This window comes from Oncorhynchus kisutch, linkage group LG1 (assembly GCF_002021735.2).
Source record: "Oncorhynchus kisutch isolate 150728-3 linkage group LG1, Okis_V2, whole genome shotgun sequence".
Lineage (NCBI taxonomy): Eukaryota > Metazoa > Chordata > Actinopteri > Salmoniformes > Salmonidae > Oncorhynchus > Oncorhynchus kisutch.
This window is the reverse complement of record NC_034174.2, coordinates 7,286,700-7,302,247: the sequence shown is the minus strand read 5'-3', so window position 1 is coordinate 7,302,247 and position 15,548 is coordinate 7,286,700. Positions and strand designations below refer to the sequence as shown.

General features: G+C 44.1%; 1 protein-coding gene across 1 annotated transcript in view; it reads right to left on the bottom strand.

Moving 5' to 3' along the window:
- Positions 1-15,548, bottom strand: part of LOC116375835 (glutamate receptor-interacting protein 2-like) — a 179,098-nt gene that overhangs the window by 50,208 nt on the left and 113,342 nt on the right. The window contains exons 13-16 of the mRNA XM_031833741.1: positions 8,393-8,538; positions 7,223-7,303; positions 2,451-2,514; positions 1,085-1,230 (exon numbers count right to left, since the gene is read on the bottom strand). Of these exons, the coding sequence (XP_031689601.1) occupies positions 1,085-1,230; positions 2,451-2,514; positions 7,223-7,303; positions 8,393-8,538 (437 nt within the window). The remainder of the gene's footprint in view (positions 1-1,084; positions 1,231-2,450; positions 2,515-7,222; positions 7,304-8,392; positions 8,539-15,548) is intronic.

Here is a 15,548-nt window from a genome sequence, read left to right as displayed (position 1 = left end):
AGGGGAGAGGAGAGGGGAGGAGATGAGAGGGGAGAGGAGAGGAGAGGGGAGAGGGAGAGGAGAGGAGAGGAGAGGAGAGGAGAGGAGAGGAGAGGAGAGGAGAGGAGAGGAGAGGAGAGGAGAGGAGAGGAGAGAGGCGAGGAGAGGAGAGGGGAGAGGAGAGGGGAGAGGAGAGGAGAGGAGAGGAGAGGAGAGGAGAGGAGAGGAGAGGAGAGGAGAGGAGAGGAGAGGAGAGGAGAGGAGAGGAGAGGAGAGGAGAGGAGAGGAGAGGAGAGGAGAGAAGGGGAGAGGAGAGGAGAAAGGCGAGGCGAGTAGATGAGAGGCGAGAGGCGTGGCGAGGCGAGGAGAGGAGAGGAGAAAGGCGAGGTGAGGCGAGGCGAGTAGATGAGAGGCGAGAGGAGAGGCGAGGAGAGGCGAGGAAGATAACAGATATCTTCAGCTACAGCTGGACTAAAGTAACACTTTCATCACGTCAGACAGCGACATTATTAAACCTGCTATTCCTAGAGCTGCATCTGATATTTGGTAGAGAGCATGAACTATGTAACAGGTTACTACTATTCATCATGTTAGCTATTGGTGGGTCTAAAACACTAGAATACTGGTGGGTGATAATTGTTACATCGTGATTATGTCACGGGGAAACGGTTGTGGATATTTCCAGACAATACTGCCACCCTGTGGTGGAGCCTGGTACTGTAACTCATGTTCATAATATACATAAGGCATAATGTTGCCTTCATGTTGTTGTTTTTTTGGCTTGTTTAACTAATCACTGCCTTAGTTCTCCAATGATCATGCCTATTGCTTCATTGATCAATAAGCTAATTTAATTGATCAGTATCAAAACAATTATTTGTGTACTTGATTGACATTTTACTGCATTGTTAAGAGCCATTAATATAAACCTTTCGTTGCACTCACTGTAACATCTGCTAAACTGTGTCTGCAACCAATAAACTTCGATTTGATTTGATCTTCTGGTTGAGACATTGCATCCGACATTGTGCAGGTGTTTGACATATTTCATATATTTTTTCCTTCTTCCTAACTGCCTCCCAGCCAGGCACCGAAACAGGCTCACCAGAGTTGTCTTCGTCCTTACGGATCTTGAGTTTAACCAGGTCCTCGGCCTGTTCTAGGATCTGACAGGCGTCTTCCATAGAACAGCTCTCCAGTCTGATGTTGTCTATGGCCAGGAGCTTGTCCCCAGGCTCCAAGGTACCAGTCCTGGGTAAAGAGAGAGAGGAGGTAGAGAGAGGGGAATGGAGTAGTGAGAGGATGAGATGGAGGGTGGAGAGAGAGAGAGAGAGGGAGGGAGAGAGAGGGAGGGGCAGGGAAAGAGAGAGAGAGAGGGAGGGGCAGGGAAAGAGAGAGAGAGAAACAGGTAAAGGATTTGAACTCTATCATTAGTGATTTAGTGGGAAATGTCTCTCTGTAGGAGGACTACATTACTGTCTCTCTCTGTGGGAGGACTACATTACTGTCTCTCTCTGTGGGAGGACTACATTACTGTCTCTGTAGGAGGACTACATTACTGTCTCTCTCTGTGGGAGGACTACATTACTGTCTCTCTCTGTAGGAGGACTACATTACTGTCTCTGTAGGAGGACTACATTACTGTCTCTCTCTGTAGGAGGACTACATTACTGTCTCTGTAGGAGGACTACATTACTGTCTCTCTCTGTGGGAGGACTACATTACTGTCTCTCTCTGTGGGAGGACTACATTACTGTCTCTCTCTGTAGGAGGACTACATTACTGTCTCTGTAGGAGGACTACATTACTGTCTCTGTAGGAGGACTACATTACTGTCTCTGTAGGAGGACTACATTACTGTCTCTGTAGGAGGACTACATTACTGTCTCTGTAGGAGGACTACATTACTGTCTCTCTCTGTAGGAGGACTACATTACTGTCTCTCTCTGTAGGAGGACTACATTACTGTCTCTGTAGGAGGACTACATTACTGTCTCTCTCTGTGGGAGGACTACATTACTGTCTCTCTCTGTGGGAGGACTACATTACTGTCTCTCTCTGTGGGAGGACTACATTACTGTCTCTCTCTGTGGGAGGACTACATTACTGTCTCTCTCTGTAGGAGGACTACATTACTATCTCTCTCTGTGGGAGGACTACATTACTGTCTCTCTCTGTAGGAGGACTACATTACTGTCTCTCTCTGTGGGAGGACTACATTACTGTCTCTCTCTGTAGGAGGACTACATTACTGTCTCTCTCTGTAGGAGGACTACATTACTGTCTCTCTCTGTAGTAGGACTACATTACTGTCTCTGTAGGAGGACTACATTACTGTCTCTCTCTGTGGGAGGACTACATTACTGTCTCTCTCTGTGGGAGGACTACATTACGGTCTCTCTCTCGAACAATTTAACCCAAGTCATTCATCTGTGGCCTGAAGCCACCCATTTTCCTGTATCATACTGTACCTGTGAGCCATGCTGCCTTTCTTAATATCTGAGATGATTAACGGCTCTCCAGATTTCTTACTGGCTGTGAGGGACAGGAGAAGAGAGGATGAGGAGGAGAGAGGTCAGCTAATGTTAGTTACTGATGCACATAGTTTTATCAAATGTTGGTTCTTTCTCTGTGTGTGTGTGTGTGTGTGTGTGTGTGTGTGTGTGTGTGTGTGTGTGTGTGTGTGTGTGTGTGTGTGTGTGTGTATGTGTGTGTGTGTGTGTGTGTGTGTGTGTGTGTGTGTGTGTGTGTGTGTGTGTGTGTGTGTGTGTGTGTGTGTGTGTGTATGTGTGTGTGTGTGTGTGTGTGTTGTAACATATGTACAGTTGAAGTCGGAAGTTTACATACAGTTATGTTGGAGTCATTAAAACTCCTTTTTCAACCACTCCACAAATTTCTTGTTCAAGTCTGGTTCACCCTTGGGAGCAATTTCCGAACGCCTGAAGGTACCATGTTCATCTGTACAAACAATAGTAAGCAAGTATAAACACCATGGACCCACGCAGCCGTGATACCGAAGACGAGTTCTGTCTCCTAGAGATGAACATACTTTTGTGCGAAAAGTACAAATCAAACCCAGAACAACAGCAAAGGATCTTGTGAAGATGCTGGAGGAAACAGGTACAAAAGTATCTATATTCACAGTTAAACAAGCCCTATATCGACATAACCTTAAAGGCCGCTCAGCAAGGAAGAAGCCACTGCTCCAAAACCACCATAAAAAAAAACAGACTACAGTTTGCAACTGCACATGAGGACACAGATCGTACTTTCAGAGAAATGTCCTCTGGTCTGATGAAACCAAATATAACTGTTTGGCCATAATGACCATTGTTATGTTTGGAGGACAAAGAGGGAGGCTTGCAAGGCGAAGAACACCATTACAACCATGAAGCACGGGGGTGGCAGCATCATGTTGTGGGGGTGCTTTGCTGCAGGAGGGACTGGTGCACTTCACAAAATAGATGGCATCATGGGGGTGGAAAATTCTGTGGATATATTGAATTAACATCTCAAGACATCAGTCATGAAGTTAAAGCTTGGTCGCAAATGGGTCTTCCAAATGGACAATGACCCCAAGCATACTTCCCAAGTTGTGGCAAAATGGCTCAAGGACAACAAAGTCAAGGTATTGGAGTGGCTCTGACCTCAATCCTATAGAAAATGTGTGGGCAGAACTGAAAAAGTGTGTGTGAGCAAGGAGGCATACAGACCTGACTCAGTTACACCAGCTCTGTCAGGAGGAATGGGCCAAAATCCACCCAACTTATTGTGGGAAGCTTGTGGAAGGCTACCCGAAATGTTTGACCCAAGTTAAACAATTTAAAGGCAATGCTACCAAATACTAATTGAGTGTATGTAAACTTCTGACCCTCTGGGAATGTGATGAAAGAAATAGAAGTTAAAATAAATCATTCTCCCTACTATTATTCTGACATTTCACATTCTTAAAATAAAGTGGTGATCCTAACTGACCTAAAACAGAGAATTTTTACTTGGATTAAATGTCAGGAATTGTGAAAAACTGAGTTTAAATGTATTTGGCTAAGGTATGAGTCTGTATATATATATATATATATATATATATATATATATATATATATATATATATATTTGTATACTCATATGTTGTCCCAAAAATATTTATGCTATTTTGTTGTCAAAAGAAAAACTGAGATTGAAGTGAACAAAAAGGCAGATCAACAGCAAGGGGAGGAGACTTAAAGGGGAGGAGACTTAAAGGGGAGGAGACTTAAAGGGGAGGAGAAGACTTAAAGGAGAGGAGAAGGTAATGTTCCAGAAGAAACTCTCCAATATACAATGTGGCATGGAGACCCTTGTGGGGTTCCGCTACTGAAGACAGAACCTGAAGACAGAATGACACATTGGTTTCCTTACCCTGTAAGCAGTCTATGGTCAAGGTATGACAACAATTCATGCTTTGGTTTAGTTTCCCTGACACTGTTTCCACATGCGAATATTTAGCATTTGTGGCACAACTACCATTCAAGTCATTGGGACCGATATCAGAATTGTTTTGGGATCTGTTAAAATCAGGTGTGACTTTCTTAAAAGTGACTTTCTTAAAATTCACAATCATTTTGAGATACTTTTGAATTATTTGTCATTTTTGAATTTGGGTGAACTATCCCTTTATTTTTTTATTTTATTTTATTTAACCTTTATTTATTTGTATTTCATTGAACCTTAAAGGGGAGCAGAATACTTAAAGGGGAGGAGAAGACTTAAAGGGGAGAAGAAGACTTAAAGGGGAGGAGAAGACTTAAAGGAAATGACTTAAAGGGGAGGAATGGACTTAAAGGGGAGGAAAATACTTAAATGGGAGGAGAAGACTTAAAGGGGAGGAAAATACTTAAAGGGGAGGAGAAGACTTAAAGGGGAGGAAAAGACTTAAAGGGGAGGAGAAGACTTAAAGGGGAGGAAAAGACTTAAAGGGGAGGAGAAGACTTAAAGGGGAGGAAAAGACTTAAAGGGGAGGAGAAGACTTAAAGGGGAGGAGTAGACTTAAAGGGGAGGAAAATACTTAAAGGAAAGGACTTAAAGGGGAGGAGAAGACTTAAAGGGGAGGAGTAGACTTAAAGGGGAGGAAAATACTTAAAGGAAAGGACTTAAAGGGGAGGAGAAGACTTAAAGGGGAGAAGAAGACTTAAAGAGGAGGAGAAGACTTAAAGGGGAGAAGAAGACTTAAAGGGGAGGAGAAGACTTAAAGAGGAGGAGAAGACTTAAAGGGAGAAGAAGACTTAAAGGGGAGGAGAAGACTTAAAGAGGAGGAGAAGACTTAAAGGGGAGAAGAAGACTTAAAGAGGAGGAGAAGACTTAAAGGGGAGAAGAAGACTTAAAGGGGAGGAGAAGACTTAAAGGGGAGGAGAAGACTTAAAGAGGAGGAGAAGACTTAAAGGGGAGAAGAAGACTTAAAGGGGAGGAGAAGACTTAAAGGGGAGAAGAAGACTTAAAGGGGAGAAGAAGACTTAAATGGGAGAAGAAGACTTAAAGGGGAGAAGAAGACTTAAAGGGAGGAGAAGACTTAAAGGGGAGGAGAAGACTTAAAGAGGAGGAGAAGACTTAAAGGGGAGAAGAAGACTTAAAGGGGAGAAGAAGACTTAAAGGGGAGAAGAAGACTTAAAGGGGAGAAGAAGACTTAAAGAGGAGGAGAAGACTTAAAGGGAGGAGAAGACTTAAAGGGGAGGAGAAGACTAAAGGGGAGAAGAAGACTTAAAGGGGAGGAGAAGACTTAAAGGGGAGGAGAAGACTTAAAGGGGAGGAGAAGACTTAAAGAGGAGGAGAGACTTAAAGGGGAGAAGAAGACTTAAAGGGGAGGAGAAGACTTAAAGGGGAGGAGAAGACTTAAAGGGGAGAAGAAGACTTAAAGAGGAGGAGAAGACTTAAAGGGGAGAAGAAGACTTAAAGAGGAGGAGAAGACTTAAAGGGGAGGAGAAGACTTAAAGGGGAGGAGAAGACTTAAAGGGGAGAAGAAGACTTAAAGGGGAGGAGAAGACTTAAAGGGGAGGAGAAGACTTAAAGGGGAGAAGAAGACTTAAAGAGGAGGAGAAGACTTAAAGGGGAGAAGAAGACTTAAAGAGGAGGAGAAGACTTAAAGGGGAGGAGAAGACTTAAAGGGGAGGAGAAAACTTAAAGAGGAGGAGAAGACTTAAAGAGGAGGAGAAGACTTAAAGGGGAGGAGAAGACTTAAAGAGGAGGAGAAGACTTAAAGGGGAGAAGAAGACTTAAAGGGGAGAAGAAGACTTAAAGGGGAGGAGAAGACTTAAAGAGGAGGAGAAGACTTAAAGGGGAGGAGAAGACTTAAAGAGGAGGAGAAGACTTAAAGGGGAGAAGAAGACTTAAAGGGGAGGAGAAGACTTAAAGAGGAGGAGAAGACTTAAAGGGGAGAGGAAGACTTAAAGGGGAGGAGAAGACTTAAAGGGGAGGAGAAGACTTAAAGAGGAGGAGAAGACTTAAAGGGGAGGAGAAGACTTAAAGGGGAGGAGAAGACTTAAAGAGGAGGAGAAGACTTAAAGGGGAGAAGAAGACTTAAAGAGGAGGAGAAGAACAAAATCCCATTGCTGTTATTTTTGTTTAAGAGGCAGCGAGGAGAACACCCAGGGAATAGATCAGAAGAGTGATACTTCATGCCCTTTTAATAAAGTCAACAACCCTTCAGATAGCTGCTTGTGCATAAACAGAGCTGTAAGCAGCTGGGTACCTTCCCAAGGCAGTCAGTCTTCTGCAGGCACAGGGAGAGTGAAGAGGATTATAGTGGGGGCTTCGTTCCAAATTACACCCTATTTCCTACAGAAGGCGATGGGCCCTGAACAAAAGTAGTGCACTATATAAGCAATAGGGTGTAACTTAAGATGCAACCACGGAGTAACACTGGGTGGTCTAGTGATAAAATAAACCCACGTCCATGAGAAACAGGATAAATAGTTTCTCCTGACTGATAGATCACTAAGACATGATGGTACAGGAAGTGTGTTTATTTTGATCTAATCTTTATTTAACCGTTATTTAATACAAGTGTGTGTGTGTGTGTATATGCGTGTGTGTGTGCGTGTGTCTGCCTGCGTGTGTGTATGTATGTGTGTGTGTGTATGCGTGTGTGTGTCTGCCTGCGTGTGTGTGTGTGCCTGCGTGTGTGTGTGTACACGTGTATGTGTGTTTGCCTGCATGTGTGTATGTGTGTGTGTGTGTGTGTGTGTGTGTGTGTGTGTATACTAAGCCTTACCACTGATGGTGATGCCCAGCTCCACCCCTCTCTTCTTAGGTAGTTTAACATGGAACGTTCCACTACTGGGCACAACAGACTCTACAACACACCACAACACAACACACATCGTAACTGGCATTACAGGAAGTTATTTACAGGAGATAATAGTCTAGTCTGAGTCCCAAATGGCACCCTATGTAAGTACCAGCTGTCAGAGCAGCTCACAGATCACTGCACCTGTACATAGCCCATCTGTAAACAGCCCATCCAATCTACCTACCTCATCCCCATACTATATTTATTCATTTATCTTGCTCCTTTGCACCCCAGTATCTCTACTTGCACATTCATCTTCTGCACATAAATCACTCCAGTGTTTAATTGCTAAATTGTAATTACTTCGCCACCATGGCCTATTTATTATCCTACCACATTTGCACTAACTGTATATAGACTTTTTCTACTGTATTGTTGACTGCATGTCTGTTTATTCTATGTATAACTCTGTGTTGTTGTATGTATCAAACTGCTTTGTATTTGTAAATGAGAACTTGTTCTCAACTGGACTACCTGGTTAAATAAAGGTGTTCTCAACTGGACTACCTGGTTAAATAAAGGTGAGATTAAATACAATTTAAAAAATGCAGTGCACTACTTTAGACCAGGACCTATAGGGACAAAGTAGTGCACTACTTTAGACCAGGACCTATAGGGACAAAGTAGTGCACTACTTTAGACCAGGGCACATAGGGCTTTTTCAACAGTAGGGCACTATGTAGAGAATAGGGTGCCATTTTGGATTCAAGCCATAAAGGTAAATCATTAGCTGTATAACATACCATCGTTCCTGATGAAGGTCTGTTTAATCATGTTTGCTGTGAATCTGAACACAGTTATCTGAAAGGACAAATCTAATTGACGTTGTGCAACATGCAGATTCTTTAGGTCTGCTCATTATAACGATTACCACTAAACTATTACTCACACTAATTAGGTTCATAATACTGTATATTTAACAAATAATCATTTTCAAACACTATTTTGTCCTTTAGGGACACTTTACTAAAACCCTGATGACAAACCTGCGACTGTTAGTCTAGCTAGCTTTTTCAACCTTTTCTGTGAATTCATTACTATCACATGCTGGTATTTATAGCCTAATGAGAGGCCTAAGCCCCAGTGACCAACCTGCGACGTCAAACTCCACCTCCAGGGAGACCTTATTGGTCAGAGCCGCATCTCGGAGTAGCTGATTCGCTTCCTCCAGTGTTCCGTCCTCCGTGGGGATTCCGTTGATGGACAGGAGTCTGTCTCCCACCTGCAGCAGTCCGCACCTGTCAAGACAAAATCAATCAACCTGTCAGTCAGAAGCTGCAGTCGGGTGTATAACTGCAGGTATACATGATCTGTAATGAGCCCCTGCAGGAAAACATATGGTCTGCCAAGTGCTTCAATTGGAATTTTAAAAAATGTAATTTTTACAGTAACTTACATATGAATATCCAGGATTTAAGCAGTAGAACATTTCATTATTTAATTCAAATCAAAATCAAACATTTTGGGGATTGGATTTGTACTTTTCAGTTGTAACAGTCAGAGAAATAAGGAATAAATGAAAGGATACCCAGAGATGGAAAAGTCTACAGAGTTAAGACTGTGTTTTAATGACTACAGTAACCTCCAGGGAAGCAGAGAACATGCATCTTATTACCAATCATCTGGAGAGTCATTGAAACGGCACTGGAGAGTGAACAGGTCAGATTTACAGAGAGAGAGAGAGAGAGAGAGAGAGAAAGAGAGAGAGAGAGAGAGAGAGAGAGAGGGAGGGAGGGAGGGAGGGAGGGAGGGAGATACAGAGAGGGAGAGAGAGGGAGACAGGGAGGGAGATAGAGAGAGGGAGGGAGACAGGGAGGGAGATAGAGAGGGGGAGAGAGAGAGAGAGAGAGAGAGAGAGAGAGAGAGGGAGGGAGGGAGATACAGAGAGACAGGGAGGGAGGGGAGATAGAGAGGGGGAGGGAGACAGGGAGGGAGATAGAGAGGGGAGAGAGAGAGAGAGAGAGAGAGAGAGAGAGAGAGAGAGAGAGAGAGAGAGAGAGAGAGAGAGAGGGAGGGAGGGAGGGAGGGAGGGAAGGAGGGAGATACAGAGAGGGAGAGAGATGGAGACAGGGAGGGAGATAGAAAGGGGGAGAGAGAGAGAGAGAGAGAGAGGGAGATACAGAGAGGGAGAGAGAGGGGGACAGGGAGGGAGATAGAGAGAGGAGGGAGACAGGGAGGGAGATAGAGAGGGGAGAGAGAGAGAGAGAGAGAAAGAAAGAGAGAGAGAGAGAGAGAGAGAGAGAGAGAGAGAGAGAGAGAGAGAGAGAGAGAGAGAAAGAAAGAGAGAGAGAGAGAGAGAGAGAGAGAGAGAGAGGGAGGGAGAGAGAGAGAGAGAGAGAGAGACAGACAGACAGGCAGGGAGAAAGATAGAGGGGAAAATATGAAAGCAGAGTTTGAAACAAACTCCCTCTTTATCAGATCGAGGATGCATCGGTGGAGGTGATGTGATTCTTTTTGATTCAATTGACAGACACACACACACACACACACCATTGTTAGCTGTATTGTCGATTCATCATTGTTCTGCAGGACATGGGCGGTTTGAAATGAGGAGGGTAGAGTTACTATAGTTTACAGAAGGGCTTTGGAGGTCAGTATATCTACAGCAGAGGGCTGTAGACACACACACACACACACACACACGGAGTTGTGATGTTGATGTTTGAACAGTTGACAGTGTAAATGCTGTTCAGGGGTCTGAGGGCGTGCTCTACATTCCATTAACCACCCACTCAATGATCTCAACCGGCGCTAATCACCAGCCTCTTTTTAAGGCGAATCAACAGGCCTGTTTAGCTACCATGTCCTGTATAAACACACAGCTTTTACTAACAGACCATCCCCATTGTGACTGGAATTAGACGGTCTTTACAGCCCAACTCTCAGTAGAGCTGTCTGTCTGTGACTGGAATTAGACGGTCTTTACAGCCCACCTCTCAGTAGAGCTGTCTGTCTGTGACTGGAATTAGACAGTCTTTACAGCCCACCTCTCAGTAGAGCTGTCTGTCTGTGACTGGAATTAGACAGTCTTTACAGCCCACCTCTCAGTAGAGCAGTCTGTCTGTGACTGGAATTAGACGGTCTTTACAGCCCCACCTCTCAGTAGAGCTGTCTGTCTGTGACTGGAATTAGACAGTCTTTACAGCCCACCTCTCAGTAGAGCTGTTAGACAGTCTTTACAGCCCACCTCTCAGTAGAGCTGTCTGTCTGTGACTGGAATTAGACGGTCTTTACAGCCTACCTCTCAGTAGAGCTGTCTGTCTGTGACTGGAATTAGACAGTCTTTACAGCCCCTACTCAGTAGAGCTGTCTGTCTGTGACGGGAATTAGACAGTCTTTACAGCCCACCTCTCAGTAGAGCTGTCTGTCTGTGACTGGAATTAGACAGTCTTTACAGCCCACCTCTCAGTAGAGCTGTTAGACAGTCTTTACAGCCCACCTCTCAGTAGAGCTGTCTGTCTGTGACTGGAATTAGACAGTCTTTACAGCCCACCTCTCAGTAGAGCTGTCTGTCTGTGACTGGAATTAGACAGTCTTTACAGCCCACCTCTCAGTAGAGCAGTCTGTCTGTGACTGGAATTAGACGGTCTTTACAGCCCACCTCTCAGTAGAGCTGTCTGTCTGTGACTGGAATTAGACAGTCTTTACAGCCCACCTCTCAGTAGAGCTGTTAGACAGTCTTTACAGCCCACCTCTCAGTAGAGCAGTCTGTCTGTGACTGGAATTAGACGGTCTTTACAGCCCACCTCTCAGTAGAGCTGTCTGTCTGTGACTGGAATTAGACAGTCTTTACAGCCCACCTCTCAGTAGAGCAGTCTGTCTGTGACTGGAATTAGACGGTCTTTACAGCCCACCTCTCAGTAGAGCTGTCTGTCTGTGACTGGAATTATACAGTCTTTACAGCCCACCTCTCAGTAGAGCTGTTAGACAGTCTTACAGCCCACCTCTCAGTAGAGCTGTCTGTCTGTGACTGGAATTAGACGGTCTTTACAGCCCACCTCTCAGTAGAGCTGTCTGTCTGTGACTGGAATTAGACAGTCTTTACAGCCCCTACTCAGTAGAGCTGTCTGTCTGTGACGGGAATTAGACAGTCTTTACAGCCCACCTCTCAGTAGAGCTGTCTGTCTGTGACTGGAATTAGACAGTCTTTACAGCCCACCTCTCAGTAGAGCTGTCTGTCTGTGACTGGAATTAGACAGTCTTTACAGCCCACCTCTCAGTAGAGCTGTTAGACCGTCTTTACAGCCCACCTCTCAGTAGAGCTGTCTGTCTGTGACTGGAATTAGACAGTCTTTACAGCCCCTACTCAGTAGAGCTGTCTGTCTGTGACGGGAATTAGACAGTCTTTACAGCCCACCTCTCAGTAGAGCTGTCTGTCTGTGACTGGAATTAGACAGTCTTTACAGCCCACCTCTCAGTAGAGCTGTCTGTCTGTGACTGGAATTAGACGGTCTTTACAGCCCACCTCTCAGTAGAGCTGTCTGTCTGTGACTGGAATTAGACAGTCTTTACAGCCCACCTCTCAGTAGAGCTGTTAGACCGTCTTTACAGCCCACCTCTCAGTAGAGCTGTCTGTCTGTGACTGGAATTAGACAGTCTTTACAGCCCACCTCCCAGTAGAGCTGTCTGTCTGTGACTGGAATTAGACAGTCTTTACAGCCCACCTCTCAGAAGAGCTGTCCATTATACTAACAGACCATCCACTTGTGACTGGAATTAGACAATCTTTACAGCCCACCTCCCAGTAGAGCTGTCTGTCTGTGACTGGAATTAGACAGTCTTTACAGCCCACCTCTCAGTAGAGCTATCTGTCTGTGACTGGAATTAGACAGTCTTTACAGCCCACCTCTCAGTAGAGCTGTCTGTCTGTGACTGGAATTAGACAGTCTTTACAGCCCACCTCTCAGTAGAGCTGTCTGTCTGTGACTGGTTGTAATGGGTAATAATGGGTAGTAATTGGTAGTAATGGGTTGTAATGGGTAGTAATGGGTTGTAATGGGTAGTAATGGGTAGGAATGGGTAGTAATGGGTTGCAATGGGTTGTAATGGGTAGTAATGGGTTGGGGCAGGTAGTAATGGGTGGTAATGGGTAGTAATGGGTTGTAATGGGTAGTAATGGGTAGTACTGGGTTGTGGTGGGTTGTAATGGGTAGTAATGGGTTGTGGTGGGTTGTAATGGGTAGTAATGGGTTGTAATAGGAAGTAATGGGTAGTAATGCGTTGTGGTGGGCAGTAATGGTAGTAATGGGTAGTAATGGGTTGTGGTGGGTAGTACTGGGTTGTAATGGGTAGTAATGGGTTGTGGTGGGTAGTAATTGGTTGTAATGGGTAGTAATGGGTTGTAATGGGTTTGTAGTGGGAAGTAATGGGTAGTAATGGGTTGTGGTGGGTAGTAATGGATTGTAAAGGGAAGTAATGGGTAGTAATGGGTTGTGGTGGGTAGTAATGGGTTGTGGTGTGTAGTAATGGGTTGTAATGGGTAGTAATGGGTTGTTGTGGGTAGTAATGGGTTGTGGTGGGTTGTAATGGGTAGTAATGGGTAGTAATGGGTTGTAATAGGAAGTAATGGGTAGTAATGGGTTGTGGTGGGTAGTAATGGGTAGTAATGGGTTGTAATGGGTAGTAATGGGAAGTAATGGGTAGTAATGGGTAGTAATGGGTTGTAATGGGTAGTAATGGGTTGTGGTGGGTAGTACTGGGTTGTAATGGGTAGTAATGGGTTGTGGTGGGTAGTAATGGGTTGTAATGGGTAGTAATGGGTTGTAATGGGAAGTAATGGGTAGTAATGGGTTGTAATGGGAAGTAATGGGTAGTAATGGGTTGTGGTGAGTGGTAATGGGTTGTAATGGGTTGTAATGGGTAGTAATGGGTTGTGGTGGGTTGTAATGGGTAGTAATGGGTTGTAATGGGTAGTACTGGGTTGTAATGGGTAGTAATGGGTTGTAATGGGTAGTAGTGGGTAGTAATGGGTTGTAATGGGCTGTGGTGGGTAGTACTGGGTTGTAATGGGTAGTAATGGGTTGTGGTGGGTTGTAATGGGTTGTAATGGGTTGTAATGGGTAGTAATGGGTTGTGGTGGGTAGTAATGGGTTGTGGTATGTAGTAATGGGGACAGACAGCAGTTTGAGACACACTGTGAAACAGGATCTTGAAATGTTCCTACCCCAAAATATGTTCAAAGTCCCCCCCCCAACCCCCCCCCCCCCCCCAAACCTTCAATCTTCTAACTGATAAGAGATGAGAGTGAATTGTACAGTCTGAGCCCCACTGAGGCTTGACCTAGATAGTTATATCAACTCTCATCCAGTTTGATGCCAAGACATTTTCTCTGAAGTACAAAGGAAGACACTGTCTCTTTAATTTCAAGCCTTCCTGACATAATAAAGACATAATACAGTGGTGTTTTCATTGTAACTCATCTGTTCCTGTGACCCAGAATTGTTGAGAAGAGAGAAGAGAGAGAGAAGGAGAAAGAGAGAGAAAGAGAGAGATGGAGAGAGAGAGAGAGAGAGATGGAGAGATGGAGAGACAGAGAGATGGAGAGACAGATAGAGAGACAGATATATATATATATAGAGAGAGAGAGAGAGACAGAGAGACAGAGACAGAGAGACAATGTATGACCATATTAGAGAGACATATTTCCCTCAGATTACACAGATCCACAAAGAATTCGAAAACAAATCCAATTTTGAAAAACTCCCATATCTACTGGGTGAAATTCCACAGTGTGCCATCACAGCAGCAAGATTTGTGACCTGTTGCCACGAGAAAAGGGCAACCAGTGAAGAACAAACACCATTGTAAATACAACCCATATTTATGCTTATTTATTTTATCTTGTGTCCTTTACCATTTGTACATTGTTAAACACTGTATATATATATAATATGACATTTGTAATGTTTACTGTTAATTGTTGTTGTTTTTCACTTTATATATTCACTTTGTATGTTGTCTACCTCACTTGCTTTGGCAATGTTAACACATGTTTCCCATGCCAATACAGCCCTTGAATTGAATTGAATTGAGAGAGAGAGAGAGAGAGACAGAGACAGAGACAGAGACAGAGACAGAGACAGAGACAGAGACAGAGACAGAGACAGAGACAGAGACAGAGACAGAGACAGAGACAGAGACAGAGAGAGAGAGAGCTTTGGCAATGTTAACACATGTTTCCCATGCCAATAAAGCCCTTGAATTGAATTGAATTGAGAGAGAGAGAGAGACAGAGACAGAGAGAGAGAGAGAGACTCCGTGAGGAAGGAAGAGAATAACTAATGTGACTCCACAGGCTGCTGGAATGAACTCTCTGCCAGAGAAGTGTGTGTGTGTGTGTGTGTGCGCGACAATAGGAAATGTTATCCCTAGTCTGGAAGGAGGACCTAACTTCCGTCCTGACTTGTGTGACAGTGGTGGACACGTTCCAGGTGGACACGTTCCAGGTGGACCTGTTGCAGTTGTTCTGTCTCTGCACATCAGAACATTGCTGTATCATACGGAGGTGGTTTCTGAGAGACTACAAGTATTTCTCCAGGAGATGTGATCATCTGAGCTGCAAGCCTGCTTCCAGCAGAGACCTCTGTGACATTGTGAAACAGCACAGGTAACAAGGAGGATTATGGGTAAGCAAACAGACACAATTCCCTGTGATCAGAGCAGAAACACAAGAGAGAACACTCTATCTCTCTCTCCCTGTCTCTCTGTCTCTGTCTTTCTGTCTTTCTGTCTCTGTCTCTGTCTCTGTCTCTGTCTCTCTCTCTGTCAATTCAATTCAATTCAGGGGGCTTTATTGGCATGGGAAACATGTGTTAACATTGCCAAAGCAAGTGAGGTAGACAACATACAAAGTGAATATATAAAGTGAAATAAACAATAAAAATTAACAGTAAACATTACACATACAGAAGTTTCAAAACAATAAAGACATTACAAATGTCATATTATATATATATACAGTGTTTTTAACAATGTACAAATGGTAAAGGACACAAGATAAAATAAATAAGCATAAATATGGGTTGTATTTACAATGGTGTTTGTTCTTCACTGGTTGCCCTTTTCTCGTAGCAACAGGCCACAAATCTTGCTGCTGTGATGGCACTGTGGAATTTCACCCAGTAGATATGGGAGTTTTTCAAAATTGGATTTGTTTTCGAATTCTTTGTGGATCTGTGTAATCTGAGGGAAATATGTCTCTCTAATATGGTCATACATTGGGCAGGAGGTTAGGAAGTGCAGCTCATTT